The sequence below is a fragment of the Ambystoma mexicanum genome, chromosome 11, assembly GCF_040938575.1.
Source record: "Ambystoma mexicanum isolate Mex_15411 chromosome 11, UKY_AmexF1_1, whole genome shotgun sequence".
Classification (NCBI taxonomy): Eukaryota; Metazoa; Chordata; class Amphibia; order Caudata; family Ambystomatidae; genus Ambystoma; species Ambystoma mexicanum.
Genome location: NC_090934.1, coordinates 941675996 through 941695612, shown reverse-complemented (window position 1 = coordinate 941695612; position 19617 = coordinate 941675996). Strand labels below are relative to the sequence as shown.

At 43.2% G+C, this 19617-nt stretch overlaps 1 protein-coding gene across 1 annotated transcript in view; it reads left to right on the top strand.

Annotated features, from left to right (window-relative positions):
* The window catches only part of LOC138505078 (mucin-5B-like), a 2064041-nt gene extending 2051032 nt beyond the window's left edge, over positions 1–13009 (top strand). Inside the window, exon 38 of the mRNA XM_069625397.1 lies at positions 11405–13009. Within this exon, the coding sequence (XP_069481498.1) occupies positions 11405–11567 (163 nt within the window). The 3' untranslated portion in view covers positions 11568–13009. The remainder of the gene's footprint in view (positions 1–11404) is intronic.
* The last annotated feature ends 6608 nt before the right edge of the window (positions 13010–19617 follow it).

The following is a 19617-nucleotide window of genomic DNA, read 5'->3' as shown; positions in this document are numbered from 1 at the left end:
CCTATCCATACACAAGTTTACTTTAAAGTTTGATTTGTGTTTTCAATGCGTACAATATGGCTTTTACAGTTTGTACTTATGTGCAATGTACTTCTCCTGAAAACTGACATGAATGTTAGCTTTGACTTTCATGTGAGTTTTCAGGATGTTTAAATTGCACAATGTACGATATGTGAAACTCATACTCCACTTTGTACAGTTTGTGCACATTAATTACATCTGAAAAATGACATCAAAGTCAACCTTGACATTCATGTGAGTGAGTTTACAGGGAATGTAATGGTGTAATGATTAAACTGTGACATTAATGCGCCTGTTTTTACAGTTTGTATTAAAAATGTCCACTTATTACGTCTAGTGAAAACTAACGTCCAAGTGAGCCTTGGCTTTTATGTGAGTTTTCTGATAAAAAGTTTGTAATGAACGAACATACACCCCAAGATACAGTTTGTACACAGTGTACATTTCCTGAAAACTGACATGAAAGTGAGCCCAGAGTTTTTAGGAGATGTATTAGCGTAATATATGAACTGTGAAACTCACCTGCATTGTAGGTGCGCATGCCATAGACGCACGTGTCATAGGTGCTCCTGCCGCAGGAGAACTTGCCATTAAAGCATGTGCCAAAGGAAGGAACATGCATCGTAACAGTGTGTGTTGTTGGAGCATGTGTTTTAGGAGGGTGTGACGTAACAATGTGTGCTGTAAGAGTGTGTCGTAGGTGTGCATGTCATAGGTGACCATGTTGTAGATGTGCGTGTCCTAAGAACATGTGTTTTAGGACAGCGTAGTGTAGGAGGGTGTGTCATAGGAGTGTGTGTCATAGGAGAGCATGTTATAGGAGTATGTGTCGTAGCAGCGCATGTCATAGGAACACGTGTCATATGAGGGTTTTCCATAGGAGCTTGTTTTGTAAGAGCTTCTGTCATAAGAGTGTATGTCAGAGTGTCTCATTAGAGGGTGTATTGTAGGTGCACATGTCGTAGGAGCACATGTAGTAGTGTTTGCCATAGGAGTGCGTGACATAGCTGTGCTTGTCGTAGGAGCATGTGTCATGGAAGCATTTGTCATAGGACTGTCTGTGTCATAGGTGCACATGTCAGAGGAGCGCATGCCATAGGAGCACATGTTGTAGGCGAGCATGTCATAGGACTGTATGTCATAATAGTGCATGTCGTAGGAGTGTTTGTCCTAGGAGCTTGTGTTGTAAGAGCTTCTGTCATAAGAGTGGATGTTGCAGGAGCGCATGTCAGAGTGTGTCTTAATAGGATGTGTTGTAGGAGCGCAAGTTATAGGAGCTTGTAGCATAGTAGTGCGTATAATAGGAGTGAACATTTTAGGAGCCCATCATGTAGGTGTGTATGCAAAGGAGCATGTGTTGTCGGAGCAAAATGGGGTAATGTCTGAACTGTGAAACTAATATGTCTGTTTGCACAGTTCGTATTAAACATGTCCATTCATTACATCTGGTAAAAACTGACCTCAAAATGAGCTCTGGCTTTTATTTGAGTTTTCTGATGTAAAGTGTGTAATGTACATATATACAGCTCTAGATACATTTCGTATGCAATGTACATATCCTGAAAATGACATCAGTAAGCTCTGACTTTCATGTGAGTTTTCATGAGGTTTAAATTGAGTAATTTATGATCTGTAAAACTCATACACCTCTTTTTACATTTTGTGCACATTAATTACATCTGAAAACTGACATGAAAGTCAACCTTGACATTATTGTGAGTTTTAAGGAGATTTAATGATGTAATGTTAGAAACTGTGAAACTCATAGGCCTTTTTGTACAGTTCATATTAAAAAATGTCCATTCATTGCATCTCCTGAAAACTGACATCACAGTGAGTCCTGGCTTCGATGTGAGTTTTCTGATGTGAAGTATGTAATATACATACATGCATCTCTGGAGTCAGTTTTTGTGAAAGATGTGTTAGGCAGAATCCTGTGCAGTTCCCTTGGGGAACACTGCAAGAAGATTAAGACTACAGCAGTAAGCAGTAAACCCAATTGGTAGCAGTCTGCACCACCCAGATTTACCTGGTAGCTGTGGCTGAGCAGTCAGACTTCTCTCAAGATGAGTAGGGCAGTATACAGAGGGTACACAATAGGGCTAAAAACACAGTAGAGCAAGCAAACATTGACCAGAGCTTTGTATCAAAAGTATATAATTATTTATGTAAAACACACTTTAGGAAATACACTAAGCACTATAGATCAAAGCAAGTTCAAACACAATCAGAAAAGTATACACACCTCTCTTAATAATTATTAGACAAGTCTAGGTCAAAACACCACTATTTGTAAAAACAGATATGAGCGTGTCACTTAGATGGCACTCCAATAATTAAGTTAAAGGGAGATAAAAAGGCAGGTCATGAAAATAAAACAGTTCCCAACACTTTTCTAAGACCACAGCAAGTTAGTGAAGGCAGAGTCTACTGTAGAGCCAAAGTTCATAGGCCAGGCCCACTTTAAATGGAGCAAGGCGAAATGTGCCCAAGATCACACAGTTTAATAAGCACTCAAGTCTTTGCAGAAATGTTCAAAGGAGGTTGGTTTGATGCAAAAGATAAAATTAGATGGTCTGGGAGCCAACCCAATGGGAAAGCCAAGGATTTAAGGGTCACATTTAGCAATCCGCAGAAACAGAGGCCAGGCGGAACACAGTACCTTAAAGAGTGAGGAAGCTCCAGCGGTGGCAGTTGTTCCTGGCAGCGCATGCAGTTCGTGGTTTCGACCAGGGGAAGAGAAGATCTCGTCGAGGAGGAAACGTGGAGTCGTTGCACTGCCCAGGAAAGAGACCAGCCGCAGAGTTCGTTCGGTTAAAAGGTGCGTTCCTTTTATTCGCGGTCACAGTGGTGAAGCTTGGCTATCCAGCCGCCGGGCTGTTTGGCACTGGCGATTCGACCAAGGGACTTCCTGGAAGGCGAATGGCGAACTGGTTGTTCCCATCAGCTCAAAGGGAGAAGACTCTTACAGCAGAAGATCTTCTCTTGTCGTCGGAAAAGTGGTGAGGTCGTCGCAGCAGGGCTCGCCGGTGGTGTCATCATTGCAGATGGCTCAGCTTCTCCCCTCTTTGGATTTCTTAGGTCCTGTGGCGACTTCTGAAGTTCCAGTCCCAAAAGCCCTGCTTTTATGCAGAAAAACCGCCATTCAACAGCATAGCTGTCGCTCATACATGCTAAGTGGTGAGCCGGCCGGCTCACCACTGGGCCAATCAGAACAGAGTGTGACTTGGGTTGCTAAAGCAACGCAGTCCAGGGTGCCAATTCCCCCACCCACACATCCTGTGGAACCCAGACAGAGGGGCACCAGTTGGAGGGCTTCTGTGGTGAAGCCAGCCAAAAAGTGGAACAAAGGGCCCGACCTTGGTTGGAGTTACAGAGACAGACACAAACGCCATTTTGGAAAAGAGTTCTGGCGAAAAGACCCAACTGGTGATTTTATATTAACCTTTAAGTGCCAAGGACGAGATATCTCGTCCTTGGGATTACCTCCCCTGTGCCAAGGACGAGATAGCTCGTCCTGTGCACTTAAGGTGTTATTGAAGGAGAAAATGTTAGAAGGCTTTGCATGCTGAAATACTGAAATCACCAAATAAGGCCTTGGCACTGGGGCGGAAAACCCATGGCAGTTATAAATAAACCAGCGGTATCTTTACCATTGCACCAAAAAAGTGGTGCGTTTAAAATCAATGGGAAAATCCCATAGGAAATATTCCGGTGGAATATTTTGCGTGGTAACCACTGCCACCAGCCAGAAACTCGACAAGGGGGGACTGGACAGTGCCCCCTTGGAAACAGACCCAGGGGCAATCTAATTAACCTCTTCCAGTACTTCCACAATATGATGGTTTGTACTGGTTCTGTTCACAATTTTGGACTAGTAAAGCCAATGGTAACTTTACATGCCCTGGGAGACAGTAGTCAGTCCCAGGGTATGGAGTGTATGTTTGGGGGTCACTATGACACCCCTGTGTTACTGCACTGAGGGTGCTGTGTAACAAATACACTAAAACCGATGATACCCTATGGAGTAAAAGACTCCATAGCCCATAAGCACACAATAAGTCAAAGGCATACCTCAAATCATGCCTAAGAGTGGGAGGAAAAGAGTCTCACTCTTAGCAGCAGAAAAAAACAAACCCCAAAAATCCAGCAAAGCTGCTGGGGGACTCACTAGGTTTGGGAAATTTGCCTTATAAGAGAATTCTCCCTAACACAATGCACATTTACTCTAGGCATGCGTGAAATACAGATACATCTTAAAACATTAATATCACAAAATTGGTTCATGTACGAATGGTTTATCATATCGCGTGTGATGTTCATATTAACCAGTGAGATAGCTCAGTGGGTTGAGTGCTTGCTGCTGTGATGTGTGTGATCTGCAGGTCATGGTTTCGAATCCTGGTAAGGTAACTCAGACTTTCATCCTTCCAAGTTTGATAAATGAGTACCAACTGAGGTTGGGTATTATTGTATGTAAATATGTTCTATTGTAATTGTAATTGTTTATTTGTAAAATCACTTATACACAAGCGAAGTGCTTCAAGGTGGGAAGGGAACAAGGGAATACAGTAGTCATTCTTAGGTCTTGAAGTTTCTGAATGATCTAACATAAATTAACTAGCATACTAGGCCTGAGGCATTTCTACTACCGTACTAGGTTTGGCAACATTCATATTGATTGATGATAGGTCATCATCAATGCGCTTATGCTCCAATCTTTCATGCGCGACCAAGCTAGGTAGCGGACGCAAAGGGAGGACGGGACAAACAATCTTGATAGGCCTAGTGCATTCAAGGACGTGCAAGTGCTCAGACAGAAACTGCAAGTGAGGGGGAGGGGGACAAGTGCTCCCAGTCCATCAAGGGCCTGGGCTAAGTGCAGAGAGGTTGCCCCTCACATGGAACGCATTCCGAGTGCAGTAGTGCAAGGCAGAGTACAGAGGCCCGGAGGAAAGTGTGGGAAAGGTGGGGGAGCCTGTAACCTGTGAGGCTCTGGAGGTGCACCAGGCATCCAGTCAGCTAAACTGAGCAGAGATGGGGAGGATAAAGGATGAGGGAAGCAGCAGGAGGAGGTGAAAGGAGGCTAGCATGGCGGAGGGAGAGAGAAAGAGGAAGAGAAGCGGAGGTATTGAGGAGTTTACAGAACTTGAGGAGGTCTGACTCAAGACGGAGAGAGGCAGGGAGGCTGTTCCAGAGGGAGGCGCCTGCAGAGGATAAAGTTCCATCCCCAAATCTCTGTTTGGAGAAACGGCTCTCCCGGAGAGAGTTGGAGGAGGCCTAGCAGAGGTAAAGTGTAAAGCACTTTGGTGATAGCGCTATATAAATAACACCTCATATTTTTGTGTAACAAAACGCTGTTTGTCATTGCGCATGCGTCATATATAGATAAATGTTAAAACATTAATATCTCAAAATAGGCTAGTTCGATTTTCAATTTGCTTTCAGTGCACCAATTCCTAGTGAAATCTAGGGGCATGCCAAAAATTGCGAAAAGTTACCAATTTTGAGATCTTTGGACCTCCATGTTAAAAGCTCTTCAAAACGCGATCAAAGTAAAACAAATTTAAACTATGTACCCTTTAATGTACGATTCTGAAATTGTGCATGCACAGGAGTCTGTCTCGAAATATTACTGTGTGATATTTTCAGATCTTTTTCATGTAAGGGTTTGAAAGTTAAGAAAAGTTATTTTCTGAAACTCCATAGGGACTTCTTAACCTTCACTATGCCTTTGTCTATGGAGCAACGCTATAGCAATTCAAGGTTCCTGCTGTAGCACACAAAGTCATACTGGTTGTGTGGCCCGTGGCCAGGCCAGGAGAGAGGACTGGCTCAGATTTATCTAATTATATGTTTTTCTCCAGCCCCTCCAGCCTTCCACCACACTCCACTCCCCCATCCACACCCACTCAGCTGGTAAGAAAACCATTGATTGATTTGATATGTACATTTTCTACGCATTAATTGAGCACCTACATTCGACCATAGGACGATTTCAGATCACTGTGCACTAAAGAACAACTAGAAGAATATAATATTAAACATGAATCTAAAAAGGGCACAGGAGATAATATATAAGAAATCAAAAATGTGGCTAGGCGAGCATAGCTAATTAACTTGCTAGGTGCCTTAGTAAATATGACAGGATTCCAGCACTCACTTTATCTTCCAGAATTCAAAAGGTATATTGCTTCCCTACAGGTAACTACAGTATGGGCGTATCCTGGGCTGTTAGCACAGAACACTCACAAACTTGAAGAGACTTAAGTAATTTGAGCATGCAGCAGGAAGGTTACCCCTTGTACAACTAACCTTATAATACAAATAAACCTCCTGGACTGCTAGTGCAACTGGTCTAGACAGAACTTGGAAAAGAGATACAATTCTATGTTCAACAAGTTTTATTCTTCAATTGTAAATAAGCACATCACCAAAGACTTTCACCTGAGGATGTCAATACATCAATCCATAAGAACAAATGCAAGGCAAATTACATAAAATTACATTAAAATGACACATGTTATAAATGTTACCATAAAAAAGACCCTAAAGTGCAAAAGGGCAAAGATAAAGTGTTAAGGTGCTTAGTAAACTACTTTCGGTAAACGACACCACTCATAACTTTCCATTTAGTCTGACAGAGACATAGCTTTATTTTGTCTGCCCAACATGTTTCAAGTTGCCTCTTTTTGAAGCCACTGAGCGAGCTGGCGGTGGTAGACCCTCTAGATATCCCTCTTCACACTCTAGTCTGGCGTCATACTGTTGTTATGTCTCCCTGTAGAACCAGAATTACTAAAATGTCGAAATGGCAATCCTCTTAGTAGCCACTCGTAGCAGGGTTATTTTGTTTCTAGTAACATAACAAAAGTATATCACCAGACTAGCGTGTGTAGAAAGACATCTAGAGGGTCTCTCACTGCCAGCTCGCTCAGATTGGTGTTGTTTACAGAAAGTTATAAGCATTTTAACCCTTTATCTTTGCACTGTTGCACTTTAGGGCCTTTTTTAAAGTAAAGTTTTAACGTGTCATTTTTATGTATTTGTTTTTATGGATTGATGTATTGAAATCCTCATGTAAAAGTCTTTAGTGATTAACTTATTTACAATCTATATATATGAAATGCTTACGCATGTTTCCGTACTCAGCTGATGCAATTCATCAGTGCTAGGTTGTCCTCTGCTGTCCAAATGGCCAAGTGTACCTCTGTGTGCACTTCCACTTCAAGAACTGCTATCATTTTAACAAACAAGAGTGAGCATGGTTCTACGTAGGTCACCTTCACCTCTACTATCGCAAACATTCGGAATAATTTCAAGTCTTTTTCCACCCCCACTTCTCTTCACACAGGGCACAGCGGTTACAGTGTCAATGAACAGTTAATTACTGGCTCAACATTGAAGTCTCTAAAGAGTGAAATGCTGTAGGACGAATGCCTCCTCACAAGCTAAAACTGAAAGTAGGTGCTGTAAATATGCTACTACGCAATCTTATGCCATCATGGAGACTCTGCAATGGAACAAGGTTGACAATTACGCATCTAAAAAGACACATCATAGAGGCCTTTCCAATTCAAAAGAAGACAGTTACCTATAAATTGACCCTTTTCAATTACCATTAATAGGTCATAGGGACCTACGCCCCCTTCCTGGAAACGATCAGTGGTAATTCTGGCATTTAAGAAGGGGACAGAAGTGACCGTATGAATTACCAACCTATATTGACCTTTAAGATCTGCTAGAACGGCGTATGTTATTCTGGGAACAGCTAGTTGGACAATAAAACTTGTTAAATTTGATCTCTTTTCTGAGTACTATCTAGACCAGTTGCACTAACCGTCCAGGAGGTTTTGTTGTATTATACTGTTAGCACAGAAGGCTTGTGCATGTTGTCTAAATTCAGGCTACACATATGAGGTACCTGCTCCTGAGACTATGACGCAGGCTAACCATTTGGCTCTGAACCCTCTAAATAATCAATGCCTGCTTTGTTTGATAACTCAGATTTCGCAAGTGGTGAAGACTGGATTGTATCATCTCAATATGCTAAACAAGGATATCCTGTATCCATCCCAATTCTTTGAGGTAAAGGAGCATGTTCAACCTAGTTCAATCTCACATGGGCTACTCCAATGGCATCCATGTTGGCCTTCCTAGTGGTCTCTTCAGAAGACTACATGGGCTGAAAAATTTGGCTCCTCGTCTCCTTTTCAATCTCCCTAAATCCAGCCATGTCACTCCTGCATTAAGGGCTCTGCATTCACTCACTTTACAAAGATGCAACACATTTTAATATCTTGTGCTTAGTTTGAGTTGTCTTTGACACTGGCCCAAGAGTTCTTCAGTGCTCGTCTTAGGAAACATGTACCCACCAACCTGTTCTGCTCTTCAAATTGTGGACCATTGTCTGTTCCTTGATTCTGGAGGAACAAGATACGTGACCGAGACTTTTCTTCACTTGCTCCATCCCTTTCGAAAAAGCTTCCGATCACCATCAGACAAACTGTTAATGAGCACCAATTTTGAAGCTGTTAAAACTCCTCTTTCCAGGCTAAGTAATTTTCAGTGACTGGTTAGCAGGTAAAGCTCCAAGAAGACATTTGTGGCATACATCTATCATACCAGCATACACGCTGTTGCAGAAATGATCTCTCAAATGTACAGTGCCTTGAGAGAGAGCCAACCTGTGACTTGACCGTGGCTTGTGGGAGAGCCACTCTGTGTCTGGCCAGTGGCTTGCGGGTGAGCCACTCTGTGTCTGGGTTAGAGGGGCACAACAATTTCCTCAAGGTGAATTAGAATGTCCTTTGCCTTAACAAAAATGGCATAGCAATTCCTGGTGTTCCTCACTCTAAAAAGGGGTGGGGGGTTGTCAAATGCTGTCCCACCAGGGGACATTTAGACATCCATTTCCTGCAGATTATGGAAGTGGGACTTTATCTTGCTCGCACAAGGTTAGAACCGGCTGTACTGAATAGAAGCCTGTCCTTATTTTGGCAGGCTTCATACCTGCCAAGATACCTTATTCCACTGGATGTATGTCCAGTTCTGTTTTTTTGGCCTTCTGAGATTTGTAGTATAGGAAATGCCATTTTAATCTAGAACCACAAATCCCAGAATGCAAAGATGAAACACATACTGGAAAAGCATCTCCTTTGTGCAATGGGCCATGTTGGCATGCATGAAGGCTTGATAACGGAAGTTTGGACACTTGAGGATACATGTGTCATTGTTGTACAACTGACACTGAAAGATCTGAGCTGCAATCACCTAACCTACAGGGGCCCCTTAAGTCTTTAATAGGGTGAAGGAAAGCAATGCCACTAGGGGAAGAGTCTGCAACGTTTAGTTCTACAGATGTTTTTGACACCTCCCATCATCCATAGCCAGCATAGTCGGGAAACATTGAAATCGTATTTTCAAACATCTGGACCGCCACAAGTTGCAGACTCCTGGCCTAGAATATCCCCAGCATTTATCTTGAATCAATTTAATGCCAACTCTCCCTGTTAGCATAATGTATGTGCTTGTGCAGCAAGGGATTTTTGAAGGTGAAGCTTGCCCTCTGCCTTAAGGCCTTTAAAGGCCACGTCCTTGCTAAGCCCTGCATTATAGACCTAGTAAGACCAGAGAAGCCAATCATCCAACACTGGACGCAAGCTATCCCTGAAATCCAAGTCTAGCCTCTTCTCTTCTTGTAGGAGGAAAGTCTGACAGACAATTAGTCAAACTATTCTGACTTTCACAACATTAATGTTGCTGGACAATGGCTCTCCTTTTCCAATACATTAACAAAAAGTGGTTTACAGATTGGTCCGTTGTTTGTTGTTGATGTACTACTCAAGTGGAGATGTAGGGACTTTCACAAGATGGTAATCAAGAGAGGTACTCATTTGGAAGGAGTGTGTATTGTTCTATCGACCTTGGAAGGATGCGAGGCTAAGTCGTCCTCGCCAGAGGATGTGAACTTGCAAAGTGCAGGTTGCACTCATGCCAGAAACCAAGGTTATTCTCGTGTAGCTCCATCCTGTGTGTCGGAGGCCGTCTCAAAGTAGGGTGACTTTAGTATAATGAATGTATGAAGGAGAGTAGACTGGGTGATGAAGGGGTGATGCAATGAAACATGGACAGGCAACATTGAGGCACAGAACTTAAATAAAACATAGACATTAGGGTCTTGGGCCGGTATTGACACATTTTGCGCATATATATATATATATATATATGCGTATGTATGATATCCAGGTCGGGTAAGCTGGGCGATTCGGTTGCAGGAGGATCAGGAGGGTATAGAGTGCCCCTCTTTCACTACAATGGAGTTTGAGTCTGTTCTTGAACATTTCCACTGATTGAATTTCTCGGATGACAGAGGGAGAGGGTTCCATTGGATGGTGTGGGCTGGGATGCTGAGGTAAAAGAGCGAGGGGGCATGTCCCTTGTTCATCCTCAGGCAGCCTTGATTGAATCATGTAAATTTGGAATTGGCCAAGTACGTTCTTATTGGTTTGTGTGTAAGACTCATTAATGTGAGTCTCTACTCGGGGTAATGAAAGGCTTGTGCGCCCTTTTTACTGCCATTCTTGGAAATTCCCATAACCAATGAGTAGTGCACCTTTTGCGAGTCTTGTTATAATCTCAAAGCACTAAAGGAGGACCCTAACGCCACTTGTTTCCCAGGCATAGCTCCCCATTTGAAATGTTAGCTTCACGTTCCTCTGATTGGAGGGATTCTAGACTGTAGTATTTGATTCGACAGTGAATTTTTTGCACCTTAAATTACTGGACAGAACCTTATTTCTCTTTTACATAGATTGGACTTTTGGCCCTTATTTGGACAATCAGCGATACCTCCCTGTGGGAACAGCATTCCTCACATAGGAACTGTGTGACACTTTTGTTTGTTTGTTTATTTATAGGGTGCCAGAAAACCCTTGGGTAGCTGGGCGCACAGAATAACAAGAATGCTTAGATCTTGGTTACAGGTTGCATATTACAGGTTGTTGGTAACATAAATTGTTTACAGTAATTACATTATGTACATTCTATACATGTAAGGGTGGAAAGGTAACACATTCGATACAGTAAATACATTATATTGTCTTTATATTGTTCTGGTTTAACATGAGTTTTCCATATACAAGCGTTTAGCATATTACTCATAATTGTGTTATACCTAGATAATTCCAGTACTTCTAATCAAAATAATGGCCAGAACAATTTGAAATAGTTGCCTCTGTGTAAATAGGTAATCAATAATTCATTGCAATCTAGGTTGTTTTGTCGAAAACCTGATTATTTTCAGATGTCACCTTAACAACTCTTCTGGTCTCAGGCAGGTTAATCTTGTAAACTCATGAAGCTTTTTGTTTGTTTTCCAAAGGTCAGACGCTTCAAAGAACAAGAATGCAGCATGTGACTGCTGCGAACCGATACAATCCAGCATCATTTCAGTGAAAATAAAGCCTCCGACTGGGGGCGAAATATCACACCCCTGCATCACAGCAGAAAAATGTGGATGCAACGCCTGCCTAACAACTGGTTGAGCCTACTGCCTGCCATGGCACCCAGACTCCACCTTTCGCAAAAGCTTTTGCTTTTACCAATCAAAGGACATGAAGCAGATGAAAGACCACTTATTTAATTTTAGGCTAGATTCCACAGCAGGTGTTCCTCAGGAAAAAAACACTGGAAATCTAATAGCTTTCCAAACAAAATACAGAACTAGTTTGTATTTATATATGAAAAACACAGAAAAAGTCAAAGCCAATTAAGTGCACCGAGGAGCCTGGTGGTTTGAAAATCACATATCTTATAATTCAGCAGTGTCACAAAATGATGTTTACCTCAGAGTGCAAAATGTACACTAGCCATTGGCTAATGATATTTGATTATTGGCGAGTACGAAATGTTGTGCTGTGTAAATGTATAGAACTGAGGTGGCAAGTGACCTTTTTTTGGCCGGCTAGTAGCTTGCAGCTTTAAGAATTTGTGTCTGTTGGTTTACATGGACATACAGTGGGTCTACAGTACATTAAGGTTAATCACACTATGGATAGATATGACCTAAGTGTTAATGATTACAAAGAAAAAGGAGGGGGGCCCGTTAGCCAACCAGTGGGAACTGTGGCAAATAAGCACTACAAAAACAAATCTCTTTCCAAACACAAAATGTGTGATATGTTCAACAAACAGATTTTCTAAAAATGCAATTAAAGCATTACACGCGTCCAGTCTTATCCTCGGTTGAGAGTCTGTGAGATTTCTGCTCCTGAGTTCAGTCCTTGTTATTGATTTGCACCGAACCATTCTTTTCTAATGCTAATGCTCATACACAATATAGCTATGGTACTATGCTGATCCGCACGCTTGGATCCCCTTTCACTGTGACCCCTCAGTGCTGCCTCTCTTGCACTCGATACATTAAGAGGGATGTCTAGGATATGACATGCCAACACCACAGAAAGCATGTTTGGATGAGTGCTTAAAACTAAAAACCTCAATCCCAGAACTCATTTGTCTTAACTACACACTGTCATGGATTACTGCTACAGAAAATACACACAGCGATTCTCAACTTTGGCTCTTCCACAGATATTTGGAAGGCCTTTGGGGGACACATTTAATAGCGGGTGTTAAACTCCAAGTCGTTTCAGAGCTTTTAGATGTGCCCAGAAATCTGTCAGGAGCACATGCACATGAGCACTGGCGTGGCAACGTGATGCACTTACTGCACATACAACATTTCAGTCAGTTGCCAGTCGCATCATCTCACAAGAGCATTGGGTCTACATGTCTAAGCACTGCAATCGTCTCTGGGTGCATATACAAATTAAGAATCACATTGCCTAGTCTGCATTACACTTGTCATTTTTTAATGGAGTTGTATTTGAAAATATAATTCAGTTGTTGTTAAAGCAACCTTTGAATGATTCTGATATCCAATCTGTACTTTGCTTTTACACAGTGCTGATGCTTTGCGATTAATAAAGAGGATACCAACTCTCTTAGTATCATGGTTGTAGAACTTTTTTTTACTGCTGCTCAGAGTTCATCTTGGGTATGGTGCCAGCCCCTGGCGCCTTAAGGGTAACCGTTTCTTGTGCTTGTCTTGATAGTGTATTCGATCAATCATAGAGAGACCCACCTGAATGCATGTTGGCTTAGTATTGACAGGAATGGTGCCAGGGCCCATGCCTCTTTTGTACTAGAGTGATTGCCGAATGTGCAGGCACATGGATTGGTGTGATGTTCCCACAGCTGTGTGCTACCCTTGAAGAGTGAAGAAAGTTTCAGAGCTGTGACACCTTTTGAAGAGGTGGAAATGAAGGATTACTTGGACTTCACCCAACGGTCCCACCTTGATGTCTGGCACACAATAAGTCAAGCTTCTCTCTCACAGACCATGGACAACTCTAATGGTTGGATTAAACAGGATAAATTGGTGATTAACAGATATTTTGTTGGTGTTTTCCAGAATTCACTGCACAGCCCTTCCCTGTTTAACATTTGCCTAAGCAACAGTTCATGTTGCACTGGTAGAGAAGCAGGTAATGGGACAAATATTCACAGAGGTTGACAACAGAATATCTTCAATAACTAGTCCAGTGTCACTTGGAAACTCCTTCATGCACATGTTGTACATTTTGTCGCTCCAAATGATAAGCTTGTGAGTAATACTAAGAGGGAGGCCTTATCCTAAATTGTGGGACTTTAGAGTGCTCTCACTCCCTTTCCCTTGGCATGTTCACCATTACCACACTGCTGCGTGTGCTAGATGTGTGCCCCCACAGAAATGCTGTTCAGCCCATGTGAGAAATTCATTTTAATGTATTGCTTTTCTCGTGCAGATACCTCATCTGATAGACATCCTCATCCAGCTCTGCTGCTCAGAAACCTTTTCGACAGGAGTCGTAGTGGACCTCGACTCGATGGTCGATCCGTCTTGCTCGCTGCTCGATCTTGTGCTCTGAATGTGACATCAGGTGTCGTAAATATACCACGTCAATACACCCGATACCTCAGTTCCTTTTTTCCATGCATTGCACGCTGCTTCTGGGACACGGCATTGAGTCTTCGACTCTGCGTTTTGGACTAAGCTGTCACATTTTCTCTCATATCCTCAACTGCGATGTTCACTCACTGGATATCAGGCTTTAAAAGGTGCACCGACTGCCATTCCAAAATGTCAGTGACCGACCCACATGACATTTGTCTGTGGTGTCTGTGTGCGGATCACGACACAGAGGGATGTGCGTCGTGCTCGAAAATACAGTTGAAATCCATTTGTGAGCAGGCCACCAGACTTGCTTTGGGCCGACCATCCCCAAAATCTATGTGCGGTCGCTCATCCGGCCCTCTGAGACTGATACAGAAGGGCCCACCCCGTTCGGCGGAAAACCAAAAAGCGGTCACACTCGGGGAGCCACTCATCTTTGTTGCTTAAGCAGAAGCAATTCCACCGCCATCGACACGATTCCAGCTTGTAGTCAGAGAAAGGTAAGCCCTCGGCGGGGCCAACCACTCAAGAATAGTGGGAAAGTTTTAATAAAAAAGGCTTGAAATGTTTAAGACTCAGGCTGCTGAGGGTGTTGGGTCTCCCACGCAGCAGAGTGCTGCAGATTGACACGCTGGAGGCCGGGCCAACCAAGCGGCATCGGCTTCTCTTTGCTTTGTGGCTTCCTTCATTTGGCGGCAGATGCCGCAGGGAGGCTGCTGACTGACTCCAACCCTAGCCGCACAAGCACCCTTCTCTCAGAGGACCGCGGCCAAGGGGGAATCGCCGGCAGGGGTCTGAGAATGATCTCCCCTCGCCATCCCTACGGCGATGGATGGATGCCACTACTCCTCCCTTCACATGTGCTGCAGCGTTGGCTGCCACTCGCCGCATTTTCTCCCCCAGCGGGGGACAGCTTCCTTCCTCTGTCCTTCAACAACAACAAAAAAAACGAGGAAGGAAAAAAAATCAGGAAGCTCGGGGACAGGGAGCCCTGTGGGGGTTATTCCTCATCGCCATTGTTATATGGGAGCCTGCTATGGACAAGGGTTGCCGGGAGACACCCGGTCTTGAGTGGGGGCAGGGCGGCCCATACTGATGACCATGCCGACCCCTGCCACCTTGCTGGCTCGAGGGTCCCATGGCATCATGGCCTGCAGGCACGTGCTCACAATTGTGTGGGCCTGCAGGCCTAAATGAGAGACGGACAAGTCATTCCTCTTTGGGAGTCTGCAGCCGTTCTGATGCACGTGCCGGCAGGGGCTCCTTTTCTTAGCTTGGGCCATGAAACAGTCATGGCCCACATTAAAAGGGCAATGCACATGGGAGGGACACATTCCCTTAAAGGGGCAACACACTTGGGAGGGTCACACACCCCAACCACCTTCAGAGTCCTGCATATCCTTTGGCTCTCATTCCTATAAACGAGGTCCGACATGTTGGAATAGAGTTTGAGTGCCTGTTAACGGCATTGCTAACCTGTTCTCATATCTGTATGGTTCTGTCATGTGAAGAATCATACATTACTGCCCGAGCTGTATGAAGTCGGTCTGTATTTACGTTACAGTCAGCAGTGGTGCAATAATATCAGTGGTTGCTGCTCAAGCTTTCAGATGTATAGCCGCATCCTTATGGCTCATTGTTAATGATCAGTCAGCCAGCGTGGACGCTGCCATTCCAATAAATTATGCATGCAGAGGTGGATCCACGACACATAAGGGAATAAACTGTTCGGCGCTGATATAATCGGCGGAATGTTACCTAGAAGCTTCATATTAAAAAGTGGAGGTGAGGCAAGGTCTGTGCAGGCACAATTAGGCTCGTAGAGCATCAAATCACATATATGTATACTTAACACAAGCAAGTCACTGTTACACAAAGAGAATAAACAAAAGAGTACACTATTAATCAAGCTATTTACATTAAATTGATATTGTTGCTTTGTAAAAATACTACTTGTGAGGACTGTCAACAAAATGTATATGATTAGTGTGCTATCATTTGGAATACAATCAGCAGACTGTGTGATTAGTAGTATTTTTCCTGATCAATGTATACCTCATCAAGCCTCTACATTCACACCCAGTGCAGCTGGAGTGGATTCTGGAATATGTTAGCCTCTCGGGCATTAGGTTGAATTGAATAAGTCAGTTCCTATGCATTAGGTCAAATCCTGGCAGACATGGTGAATAACTTGCAGCCCTTCCCATTTAAATTGCATGTGGAAAGGATTCGACATTTGGGCGCCTGGATTACAAGTACAATGAAAGGCGTATGCCTATCAAACTATCTGCCCTCGAGTTGGGCAACAAAGGACCTATGGTTAGTTACTCACATCCTGCACTCCACAAACTCGAGGGAAGAGACGGCCTGCTGAATTCTGAGGAGTATTTTAGGGCTGCACAACTGAGGGTTTTAGTAGATCACCTGAGGTACAGCTGTGTTTTGTTGGAGAGCGGGGCACTTTCTCCTGTGATGGTTGGCAAAAGACAATGCCCCTCCCCATCAGAACCTCTCGCCTTAAATTTGTAACCATGCAGTGCTTGAATCTTTTTGGGGCCAGTGACGGGGTAAGACCAATAACAAACATTTATCTAAATGGCACTCACTGATTCGCTGCAGGTAGGCAGTGCCTTTCCGCACGTTTTCTTTTAAGCAGGAGTAGAAAGTGTGGGTCATTTGCGGAGCAAGGGGTTATTCATAGTTATCCCACAATTGGAAGTAGAACTAGATGAAGATCTTCTCTTGGTGTTTTAACACTTGCAATTAAAATAGATTCTAATGGCAAATAGATAAAAAGCTCAAATAAAAAAGGAGGCCCACCCTTAGAGAAGGATTTAGGTACACTTGTGGGATCTAGAGGACACATATCCATATTTTATAGAACAATGATCCTGGGAGCGATGGTGAGACCACTCAGAGAATAGGGGGTGGGTGTTGGGTGGCAGTTCTGAAACACATTCTGGGGTCTGCTTTCTGAGAAGGCTTGCAAACCGTCAATATCAAACCAATATAAAATCGACAATGTTAAATTGTTGCATAGCTAGCAGTACACCCCACAAAGGCTCTCAAGTAGCAAGATATATTTCTGCTGATGGGACTGCAGGGAAGTGAGCAACTGTTGGCAAATTTGCTGGAAATGGAAATACGCCCAGAACTACTGGTCCGATGTCCTATTTTGGATTGAGAAGGAGGATGGGCTGCAGAGGAATATGGATCCATTCTTAATATAATTTGGAAGAACCCCCAGAGGACACAAACACATTTCAATTGCATCATATTTTGCACAATGTATTGTTAGCATCAAGGTAATGTCTACTTGGTACCTGCAGAGACTTTAAAACAATGACAGATCTGTCACTCATGGTGTTCCTTCAATAAGTTATCCACTGCAGATTCTGACAAGTTGCTGAATTCATCTAAATGCTTTGGTTCCCTGTCAAACCCCAAGTTCTTTAAAACGATTGCTCCCCTATCTCAGACTGACATTTTTCTCAGGTATACAGTTAAGGTTTAGAAACAGAGACTTTAAAAAAAAAATGGAAAAAAACATTGTAAAGTCACTAATAAATAAAGTTGGATCAGATTCCTCTGAACTAAGTAACTGTAGTCTGATCTTGAAGTTCCCAACAGTTGGAGTGAGTTGTCTTAATCCAGATCCACACTTTTTCAGAAGGTAGCAATTTACTTTACAAAGCCCAGCTGTGCTTTTGTCCTGGCTTTACTACGGTACTGGTAACTACAAGAATGTTTGACCAGTTGTGTGGGGAACCTGTCGGTGTTGCAGGACCCAATATGCTGTTGAACCTGTTTGCCACTTTTGACATAGTGTCCCACCATCTTTTGCAAATCAGGCTGGGTCTATTAGCATTGGCGGGACTGTCCTAGCCTGAGCGAAATTCTTTTTAGGTGAATAAACTTAAGGGATCACAGTTTCACATTTCACAACTGATTTAGAGAATCATCCAAAGGCATCACTCAGGTATTGGCTCTTTCCAAACTCCTTTTTAAGGTTTATATCTTACCTTGGCAAAATTAATTAATACAAGTGTTTTTCAAAGGAGCCAGGGTGCTTCCAGTCTTAGAGGAGTTTATGCATGGCAATTCAGCCTGAGATGCAGCACTGAAACAGTTACCACCCAAGTCACTGGTGATGCACTCCACGTCAAGGATACAGGAGATTCTTGCCTACTAGTCCTTGTTTGTCACTCAGCTTAATGTCACACTGTCAACAATTATCACCAAGTGATCACATCATCATTCCACCACCTGCAACATACTTCAAGCATCAGTTCTCTCATCCTTCATCTCCAATCCCTACTTGGGATCAGTAAGGGAACTCTTTTGTTGCCTCAATATCAGGATCTCCCAATACATCACAGAACCCAATTATACCTGAAATTATACTGAGATTTCCTGCTGAACGGCATCCACTGCCTCAAACACTACCTCTGCCTCATTCAAGCTTCAATTTTCTGCTATCATAAGACATAAACAAAAGTCAAGTCCTAGCTTCCAGAAACACAGCTAGCTAGACTGCCATTCTTCCATTCACCTTCTGCAATTTGCTTTCGTTTTACCACTGGCACCAGATATCTCTCCACAAAATCACACCTGTCCTCCCCACCGATAACTTCAGAAGTGCAGTTGAAACCTTGATCCACTATCACATAGATGGTGGCAATGCCAGGCGAACTGACATTCCTGAAACCACCCTTACTCCTCTGAACACCACTCTGTAGACTGCTCCCTGGCTCATCACTTGGTGTTCGAAAAATGACTGCATCCTGATTTTAAGAGAACTACACTGGGTGCCACTATAAGCATGAATTGCATTTAATGCAGTCTACCTTGCCTTCAAAGCAATCTCATTCAGCTTCCTTTTCTACCTTTTTGATAAACCCAAAATCCCAGGTAGCCTTCACAGCACCCAAAGCTAAGGCTCCAAGCAAAGAACTGCAGTAGACACAAGATACAGAGCTGCATTAAACAAAACAAAGTAGACCTTCTCCTGCTGGTACAACGTTCATTCATCGACTGGTGTTTTTCAATGGGATTTTTGCTGATTCTTTTTTTCTCGAGAAAACCCATCAACACAATATATGTGGTGTATATAAGGGCTGGGTGTGGGTTGCTCCTGCTATGCACCAGGTTCAGGAAAAGTCCACTAGTGAAAACCCTATTCTTCAGACAGCACCCTAGCGTCATTTGAACACCCTATAGTTCACCCCTCCCACATATGTAGCAATACACATTTTACATATATGTGCAGCACTACACTCCTCAGGAGCAAGGTATGAGTTTCAGGATTGTAGGATTATCACCAGTACATGGTGACAGTCAGTTCAACAACAACAGAGCTATACCCTGCGTCATTGTGCTCTATGCCGGAACATACACACACGATCTGTCAATGGCACAACCTTAGGCTTGGTCACTGGAAATGCTCTCATTTTGCACAGCAGTGGATGTTCCAATGTGGCAATCTCTCGGAATCCAAGTGTGGCAGCAGACTTTTTCACAAATATTGAAAGCTGGCAGTAGTTCGTGCACCAGGGTATTTTCCGAATGGAGGCCGATTGGCGACAAAAGGAAAGGTA